Source organism: Sciurus carolinensis, chromosome 1, assembly GCF_902686445.1.
Source record: "Sciurus carolinensis chromosome 1, mSciCar1.2, whole genome shotgun sequence".
NCBI lineage: Eukaryota > Metazoa > Chordata > Mammalia > Rodentia > Sciuridae > Sciurus > Sciurus carolinensis.
Window position 1 is genome coordinate 183,981,847 of NC_062213.1, and position 9,301 is coordinate 183,991,147.

At 59.0% G+C, this 9,301-nt stretch overlaps 2 protein-coding genes across 8 annotated transcripts; both read right to left on the reverse strand.

Moving 5' to 3' along the window:
- Positions 1-207: 207 nt before the first annotated feature.
- Positions 208-2,726, reverse strand: Gjb4 (gap junction protein beta 4). Of its 2 annotated transcripts, none has more exons than XM_047527764.1 (2): positions 2,579-2,726; positions 208-1,580 (listed from the first exon to the last, which is right to left on the reverse strand). In XM_047527764.1, exon 2 carries the CDS (start codon positions 1,281-1,283, stop codon positions 483-485), a length of 801 nt encoding a protein of 266 aa, XP_047383720.1. In that variant the 5' UTR covers positions 1,284-1,580; positions 2,579-2,726; the 3' UTR covers positions 208-482. The 2 variants fall into 2 exon arrangements, with proteins under 2 accessions (XP_047383720.1, XP_047383729.1); XM_047527773.1 differs by lacking the exon at positions 2,579-2,726 and adding an exon at positions 2,267-2,473.
- Positions 2,727-3,812: 1,086 nt separating this feature from the next.
- Positions 3,813-7,513, reverse strand: Gjb5 (gap junction protein beta 5). 6 transcript variants are annotated; one of them, XM_047527726.1, is made up of 3 exons: positions 7,365-7,510; positions 6,770-6,909; positions 3,813-5,004 (listed from the first exon to the last, which is right to left on the reverse strand). In XM_047527726.1, exon 3 carries the CDS (start codon positions 4,981-4,983, stop codon positions 4,162-4,164), a length of 822 nt encoding a protein of 273 aa, XP_047383682.1. In that variant the 5' UTR covers positions 4,984-5,004; positions 6,770-6,909; positions 7,365-7,510; the 3' UTR covers positions 3,813-4,161. The 6 variants fall into 6 exon arrangements, with proteins under 6 accessions (XP_047383682.1, XP_047383672.1, XP_047383678.1 ...); XM_047527716.1 differs by having other exon boundaries at positions 3,813-5,007; positions 7,365-7,509; XM_047527722.1 differs by lacking the exon at positions 6,770-6,909 and having other exon boundaries at positions 3,813-5,007; positions 7,365-7,513.
- Positions 7,514-9,301: the final 1,788 nt, after the last annotated feature.

The window sequence follows — 9,301 nt, forward strand, 5'->3', positions numbered from 1 at the left end:
GTACAGCGTGTGCGTGTGTGCGTGTGTGCGTGTGTGTGTGTGTGTGTGTGTGTGTGTGTGTGTGTGTAGGGAGGGGTTGGAGGAGGGTGATGGGTGGATTTGAGGTTCCGGGGCTCAGATGCCCACTGAGTGGCCCTGGTCCCCTCTCTGAGGTCCATGAGAACTCCCACACCTCCTTACCCACCACTCCCCACTTGGTCTATGAAATACTCAGAAAATCATGTTTATTAACAGGGTTGACATAACCTATTGTCATATACAAAATCCTTACCAGCCATCAAGTTCCCTGAGGCTCGGGACCCAGGCACCAAACTGTGCCCCTCCCACGGCACACTGGGCCCTGGGTGAGCTTCCTGAGCCGCTGCAGCCACCTTCTCCACTCACCCTGCCATACAGAAGGTGGCACTGCCCTTGCCCGTTTCCCTGGGTAGCCTCTGGGGACAGGCAGGAGACCTGGGGCTCCTATCTGCTGGTCTGGCAGGTTACGGATACCCACCTGCATCCACTGGGGTCAACCCGGCCTTTATTAGGACAGAGTTCCCATCTTGGGGGTGCCCTCCCTGGGAGACCACGTACGGTGGGCACGTGTCTGGCAGGTGGCTTCGGCGTCGAGACTTCCGCCGCCGGGGTCCAAGGATCTCCAGGCACCTCTTGCCCACCAGGTAGGTGACCTCACTGAGGTTGAGCAGGATGCAGACGGCAGCTGTGGCCACCATGAAGTAGGTGAAGACCTTCTTCTCTGTGGGCCGGGAGATGTAACAGTCCACGGTGTGGGGGCAGGGGGCCACCGAGCAGGCCACCACGCGGGGCATGTCGTAGTCCTGGTAGAGGCGGTGGAAGATGTACAGGAAGCCCGAGTCGACGGCAGCCTTGAAGATGAGACTCAGCAGGTAGGTCCACCAGAGTCCACCCCTCTTCTTGCTCAGGTTGTTGTACAGGGACGGGGCGTGGGGCCCGTGTTTCAGGCGGTGTCTCCGCTCACGCTCCTCCCGGTAGGCCACGTGCATGACCACGAGCAGCGAGGGGCAGGTGACCAGGATGAGCTGCAGGGCCCAGAGGCGCACGTGGGACACGGGGAAGAACTCGTCGTAGCAGACGTTGGGGCAGCCGGGCTGCTTGGTGTTGCAGATGAAGTCCTTCTGCTCATCGTCCCACACCTCCTCGGCCGCCACCACGTACACCAGCACGCGGAAGATGAAGACCACCGACAGCCAGATGCGGCCCAGCGCCGTGGAGTACTTGTTCACGCCGCTCAGCAGGCTCTGCAGAAACGTCCAGTTCATGCTGGCCGTTTCCTGGACGCCTCACGTGGTCGGGTCTGCCCCTGGGTGCCACCCGCTCAGGCCTTGGGAGCAGGAGGCCCGGGAGAACCTGGAGATGGGCACCCTTGGTCACGATGTGGTTGACAGTGCCGTTTCACGTGTCCTCACTCACGAGGACTCAGAGGGGGAGGGATTGCCATCACCCCGGATTCACAGGGAGGTGAGGCCAGAGGCACCTGCCCGAGGTCCCACAGCTGGAAGTGGAGAGCTGGTCTTGAACCTTGGTCTTCAGGTTCCAAAATCAGGGTTTATTTTATTCTACAAAGTAATAAATACACGTAAAGATAATCCTGCTGCCTGAACGTGCCAGCCGGCCTCTTTTACCCAGGACTTCTGAAGAGGCTGGACCAGGCAGGAGGAGCGGGAGTGTGTCCTCATTGGTGGTCAGATGAATCCAGCTTTGACCGAAGGCCGACAGGAGCCAGGCCCTGTACCGAGCACATCCACATCAGATCCTACGCGGACCCCAGAATGATCTCCAGCCTCACTCCTCCTCCCTGGCTCAGCAAGCTTCCCAAACATTCCCTCCTAAACTGAACAGAAGCTCTTTGAAGTCATGGTGGCTTGGCGTCATCCTTACCACCTCCCTGCCTTGGCGCTGAAGCCGGAGGACCGACGGTCTTGACCACAGTGGGTTCCTCTGGAGTCCCAACTGTTGGAGCTCCAGAGAGGGTCAGGGAAGGGGCACGGGCTGGACTTGGCATGGTGTGTGCCCACCACTGCTTTTCTCTCTCAGAGCCTCCCGTCACTGACTGTGGGGTGGCCTTGGCTCGCTACCCACCCCCTTCTCTTCCAGGCCCCTGTTCTGTGTATTCCAACCTCCACAGCCTCTTATCTGGAGCCCCATCACATTCCGTCCCACGCCCAGCCTCTGCAGTGCCTTGCGAGGCACAAACCCCTGGGACACAAGCCGAGCTCCCTGTCTTCACGGCACCTGGACTCACATGGTCAGTTCACCTGTCTTTCTTGCCAGACTGCATCTCATTCATCTGTCTGCCCAGGATCCAATACGTGTTTGTTAAAGTGGATCGGAGTCCCATGTCTTCCCCGTCCCTCCTCTCCGTCTCTCCTCTGGTCTTCCGGCCTCCCTTTGTTCTGGTAGGGGATTCCTTCTGCTCCTGCGTTTCTCCAGGGACCCTCATCCTGTTCTCTCTGGCCCCCTCCCTGAAACCTGCCCCCAGCCCCAGCCCCCGGGGTTTCCTCAGCCTGCTGGCCCCATCTTCCCGGCCCTGTGTCCTGCCCTCTTAGAGCCTCACCCTTCTTGAGTCCTGCGGCTGCTCTCCCGTCCGGTCCCCAGCTTGTCCGTCTGCCCGAGGGCCTCCCGGAGGCAGCTTTTGTTCCTCGCTCCTGAGTGGGGTGGGGCTTTCTGAGCCAATGAGCCAGGCGAGAGTGATGGGGTGGGTGGGCAGGGCAGGCTGGCAGGCGGACTTCCCGGGCACATATTCAGAGCAAACACCTGCGGCGTTCCTCTCCTGGCCCACGCCTTCTCTCGAACCTGGCTGAGGCACTGGGCGAGACTGCAGTGAGGGGACAGGAGCCTGGTGCCGTCATGCCCAGGCCAGGATGGCACCGCGGCGCTCAGCCCTCCCCGTCCCTGGGCCTCGTTTCCCACACCCTCTTGTCCCCAGGGCCCTCTCCTGCCCTTTATTCCCGAAACCTGGTTCAGAGGCCTCATCAGCTGACCTCTATGGAAAGCGGCCATCTCGATTCAGCCCAGGACCATGTCCTACCCTGGTGGATGCCCTTGGCTTTCACAGGGATGAGAGGGGCTGGCTGTGGCCTTTCTAGACCAGGCACCTGCTGTCCTGCTGGAGGCAAGGAGTGCAGGTTGGCAGCATGAAACGGCCCGACTGGCAGGGTGCCAGACTCAGTCCCACTCCATTCTCTGTGGACTGGGCCTCTGGGCTTCTGGGTAGGTGGGTGAGGCCTCTGGGGACACTGAGGTGCCCAGCGGGCTGCAGAGGAGCCCTGGGCCTGCATCTGGCTGGGACGGTGAAGGTTAATGTGCAGCCAGGGAGTGGCCCCTGTGCCTTATTTCCCACAAGCGTTTATCGACTGCTTCCTAATAGCAATGATTAACATTTATGTGGCCTTTTACAGCAGCTAACCCCGTCCACAGCCCTGAACTCATGAGTGCTCATGGAACTCGACAGGCTAGGCACTATTAACCCATTTTGGAGAAGGTTTGAAGTCACTTTCCCAGAGTCCTGGTGGCGCTTGGGCTGGACTGCAGGCGTGCTCACGCAAGGATCCGGCACTTCCCATTGCGGCCGGCACCCCACTCCGTACTGAGCCCCATTACCTCTCCAGACAACCCACGGAGGCTGAAGGCCAGCCATGAGCATGAGCAGGTGGCCTGGTCTCCAGCAGAGCCGGGCACCCCTCCTCTGGAAGAGAGGATGGCCCTTCATCTGACTGAGTCAGGTGCATCCCAGAGATTGAGACAGGGACCTCGTGAGGGTGACAAAGCCCAAATGACCAGAGGGTACCTCGGATCAATGAACACGTTGACCTTTATTAAGCCCTGCCAGTGGGCCACACGCACCGGAGGGGCTTGCCCATCTGTTCTTACTATAATCCTAGGAGGTGGCCCTCTGTGTCTCCAATTTACAGAAAAGGAAACAGGCTCAGGGCAGAGGGGTAACTTGCCTAAGGCCACCCTGCTGCAGCAGTGGCCAGAGCTGAAGAGTCGGGACTGGATCCCAGGCCACCTGAATCCTCCCTTCGCTCCGGTGACTCAGCTCCCCCAGCCACCCCCTCCCCCCACCAGAATGCACCTACGAGAGATGCTGGAACTTTCCGATCCGGGCCCACCCCGCCATCCAGTCCAGATGGCCCCTCAGAGGATGGTCTGCTTCACGTAGTCTTGAGGGCGGTCTGGTAAGAGAGGCGGGTGAGTGTCTGAGCCCAGATAAATGAGGTCCTCCGAGAGGAGGTCGTTCTGTTTGTGGGACCAGGTGACACAGTCTGGGTGATGCCCCACAGGTGTGGCCCGGGCTCTGCTCGCTGCCAGGCACTCGCGACACCTCTTGCTCACCAGGTAGGCCAGCTCGGCGAGGTTGAGCAGGATGCAGACGACGGCCGTGACCACCATGAAGAGGGTGAAGATGTTCTTTTCTGAGGGCTTGGCGATGAAGCAGTCCACCGTATTGGGACAGGGGTCCGCGTGGCACTTGACCACGGGAGGGAGGGTGTACCAGGGGTAGAAGGAGTGGAACACGAAGAGGAAGGCGGCGTCCACGCTGGCCTTGAACACCAGGCTGCAGACGTAGGTCCACCACAGCCCGCCTCGCTTCTTGCCGGGGTCCAGGTAGAGGCGCCCACCGTCCTCGCCGGCCGCCTCTCGGTGCTTCTTCTCCCGGGCCTCCCGGTAGGCCACGTGCATGACCACGAGCAGCGAGGGGCAGGTGACCAGGATGAGCTGCAGGGCCCAGAGGCGCACGTGGGACACGGGGAAGAACTCGTCGAAGCAGACGTTGGAGCAGCCCGGCTGGCGGGTGTTGCAGTCGAAATCCTTGTGGTCGTCGCTCCACACGCGCTCGGCCGTCACCAGGTAGACCAGCACGCGGAAGATGAAGACCAGAGACAGCCAGATGCGCCCGAAGGCTGTGGAGTACTTGTTGACCCCGCTCAGGAGCCCCTCAAAGATCCCCCAGTTCATGGTGGACGCAGGGGTCAGATGCTACTGCAGGGAAACAAGAAAAGTAATTTCCCACCTGTGTGGAGACTCGGAGCCCATTGGAGAAAGGCATCGTCCTATTCGATGCTCCTAACCCCACAGAGAGCTGGGTCCTAGTAATGTCCCCATTTTACAGATGAGGGAAACTGAGGCTTAGAGGTGTAAAGGAGGCTACCCCACTGTTGGGAGCCGAGCTGGGATTTGAGAACAGGTGTTTAAGCCAAAACCTCAGCTCTCCCAAAAGCAGCCAGGGTGGGTCCGGGGGCCGCTCACACCTGCAGGAGTGGTGCAGAGTGAGGACTTGCAGGGTTGGGAACGGCTGCCTTCACTCTCTTCCAACCCTGGCCCTTTCCACAGGGGCCCCAGCCTTGGGCGATTTGTCTCTTTGCTGAGCACTGAGCACTGAGCACTACTCTCTCCCTGCGATAGCCCCTCCACAGGGGAGTGCTCTCTGCTCAGTTGGGACTCCCTGGAAGCCAGGCAACGGCAATACAGCTGAGAGGTAAAGGGCAGCAACAATTCTCTTCATGCATAGGCTACCAGAGTAGCCTGGTAGTCCAGTGTTCCCCACACCAGGGTTCCATGGAACCCGTCCCACCTCCTGGCAATAGGAGTAGCCAGAGAAAAGGATTCGGTTTTCACGAAAAGTTGATTAAACACTGGGTTCAGCCACGTGAAAGAGCTCCCCTTTCCTCAACCATGCTGATAAATTCACTTTGTGACTCTCCAAAAGAGGGGCGGAAGATATGTAGTATTGTCTCAACTCCTTTGATCGCAGAACCCCGTTTGTCCTGTGCAGGAGCCTTGTCAAGACACGAGAAAGGCTTTCCTGGTTAACCTTGCTGGTGAATTTGGCATGAGGAAACACACAGAAGCGGATTCACCTTCCGGGAAGGAGGGGGACTGCCGTGCAGAATGAGGGGGGCCCACCTCCTCTCTCAGAAGTCCTCTGCCTGGCTCCTGGGGCCCACGGAGACCCATGCGCTGAGGTCTCACCTGGCCGTGCACCGGGAACCCCAGAGAGTCCGTGTGCTCAGACTCTTGCCCTAAGGGGTGCAGGTCCAGGTGGGAGGTCACAGGCCATTCTGGGCCCTGCATGATTACTGAGGAGGGAAGCAGAGCGCCGGGGATTAATCAGCTCACCGTTATGCAACTAGTAAGTGCCGGAGCTGGGACTTGAACCTGTGCAGGTGGGCTCAGGAGCCCACCCTCTGGGAACGGCCTTGTCCTGGACTGGCCCGTTCTTAAGTGCCCCCCCGAGCTGCCTGCTCATCAGTGCGCCCTCCTCCTGGGGGATGCTGGCTGAGGGAGGCTGGGCGGCCTCCGCTCCCAGCCTGTTCTCACCACCTACTTCTTGGCCCCGTGGCCTCTGCTCTGAGTCAGCAGTGTCTCTGCTCAGTCCTGCCTCAAGTGGGTGGGCCCGGCAGGTTCCCAGGAACACCCGGGCAGGCCCCAGCCCTGAGCCCCCAGGGGCTCTCTCCCAGTCCAGCCAGCTTGGGGTGGGGTGGGCGGGACTCTGCAGGTCCAGACAGAGCTGAGCTCCAGGCCCCTCTCGGCCCCTCTCCCACTCAGCTCCGGCTCCCACCTCTGCCTGGCTGGGGCAAGCAGGAAGAGCCTAGAGAAGAGGGGGAGCCCTTCATTCCTCCAGGATCAGGACCAGGACCAGGACCAGGTGGCCACGTGTTCAGGCCACCTCCCCACACAGCGCCAGAGCAGTCTCCCCCACCAGGCGTGCTGGGGGCAGGCACATCTGGACTGAGATGTCTACCTGAGTGGCGGCTCCTCAGGGCTGTCCTGGTGCCTGCTCCTGGTAGCCGGCCGTGGGATTCAGCACGCCGCCTGGCTCCATGTCAGAACTGGGGAGGGTTCTTGGGAAGCTCATTCCTGGGTCAGAGCCTCCTGATCCGCCTGGGTGTGTCAGACGGGCGGGGGGAGGAGGAGCTGCAGCCAGCACTGTCATTGGATGGGCTTCAGCCTCCAACACAGCCTCCCGTGAGGCTCAGGAAACTTAGGGGTTCACTCCTCTGAGGGTGTTGAACCCAGAATCCTGGCTTCTCAGGGGAGAAACAAAGGTCCACTCTGACCCTCTGGTCACTCTATCCTGGGGCTTGTGTGGGAGCAGCTGAAGCCTGTCAGACCCTCTCATTCTTCTGAAATTCTTCCCTGCTGACTCTTGTTCCTGCTCTGGTTTTTGTGGTCTGCTGTTTGGGTTACTGTCTCTCTCTAGTTGTTTCTGAGTGGCCTTCCTTCCTCAGGGCTCCAGGGGCTTTGGAAATCCCACACCCCTGACTGTCTCTGGTCCAGATGCTTTGGTCTCTCCCAATTATCCCCCCCAGACGCCCTTCTCCCCACTTCCTCCTTACCTGGCCAACTCTGTGCGAGTTGGAGCAGTCCAGTCTGGGCCCGGGATCTCCACAGCTGGAGTTCACCTCTCTTCATCTTGGTGCCACATGCCTGCATCTGGCTCTCACGCCCAGGATTCAAATCTCACTCCTAGTTTTTGATCTGAGTGATTTACCTGGTTCCTCCCCTGTACCAAGAGACATCCTGCTGGGGGAGGGGTGTCATGAGAAGACAGCGCTTGCCTTGCAGTGACTGGATGCACAGACTGCGGGGCCTGAATCCTGGCTCTGCCACGCTGCTGTGGTGTCTCAGCCACTTGACTGTGAAAAGGGAAAATAACGTCTCCCTTTGAGGGTGGGTGCAGTGACTCACCCTTGGAGGGGAAGTGCTTGGAATGGCGTCTGGCTCAAAGGGAGCCCTTTCCACGATTGCCTCCAGAACTGCCCAGCACAGGCCGGGCACCTGTGTGTGTGTGTGGGGGGGGGGGGGGGGGGTACTAGAAAAGTGTCGCTTCCTCTTCCTTTTATTAAAAATTCCTATACTTTTTCTTTCTGAGATGTGGGAAGGCAGAGGAGAAAGGAGGGAGAGACAGACACGCTCACCGGAGAACCTCTCATTTGGACGGATGTTGTCTTTGGGTTTAAAAGGCCAACTCTGAGCCTGGCAGGGCTGTGGGAGGGGGGCGGGAGCGCCTGGGGAGGCTTCTGCTGTGCACGGGCGTGGTCTGCTGGTCTGGTGAACTTCCCAGACGCCCTGCCACGGCATGTTACCCGGGGTTGGAATGAAGTCGACAGAGTGTCCAAGAGCCGTTGAGTCCACATGCCCACAGCAAGCACGGTGAGCATCGTGCATACACGCCGCCACACACAGGCCACCCTGTGGGCACCACGGTGCACACCCAGGGCCTGGCTTTGTTCACTGCTGGACCCCTGCTGCCTGTAGAGTCACATACATCTGTAACTCCCTCCCCAAAAAACTACTGCCACACTCTGGGAGAGGGAGAGACACATAAACAGATCCGTTACAACATATGAGAAGGGCTATAAAAGGTACAAAGAATGAGTGTCAGTTTCTGCCAGAGGGAGACCCAGCAAGGTGATACTGAGGCTGGGTCTTGAGGGATGTGTAGGAGTTCACCAGGAGGAGCCAGGAGGAGAGGCCTTGGAGGCACAGACACAGAGTGTGCAGAGGAGAGTGATGGGAGAGTGAGCTGGGACCATGGGGGGGCACCACATGGCAATGTGCCTGGGGGGTGGGCCAAGACCTCTGGATCTTGGAGGACCTGGAATGTCATGCCAAGGAATTTGGATTGATCTTGTGTGCAAAGGGAGACACGGGGAGTTCTAAACCAAGGAGCGACGTGGACAAATTGGTAACGTGGGTCCTCTTCAGTCAAGGCACCTTGAGTAGCAGGTTAGCAAGTAGTGACCACCGCTCCTGGGGGAAGTACAAGGTTAAGTTCCTGTAAACCGGTTTATGAGGTTTCCAACTGATCAATCCGTAGCCTTGTAGGTGTCTGCGTTTGCTTAAAGACATCCTACTTAATAGAGATGGTGATTCATGAACACTGAACCTGCGGCCAGCCACACGGAGCTCAGGCCTGGATGCAGCTCACCCACCCCCGGTTTCCACCCTGGGGGGCATCCAGCTTCACTCGGCTTGGGAACATTCACAGCACTTAGGCTCTGTGCTTGGGGCCATATGAAACAATAAAATCACCAAGCAAAAGCACAAAAATGAGAAAAATGCGGTACTAAGTAGACCTCCGGCAAGATGTGTGTTTACAGAACGAGAGCTGAGGCGGGGGCGACCTCAGCTGGGGACGTGTCCATCAACCACGTGGGGGCGGGCTCAGATTCCTGACCTCTTCTGCTGTGTAATGGCCACCGAAGTGCCTCAGGTATCGATTTTGAGGTCACTAACACATTTGAGTGAGTGGGCAAATTCACAGTATGGA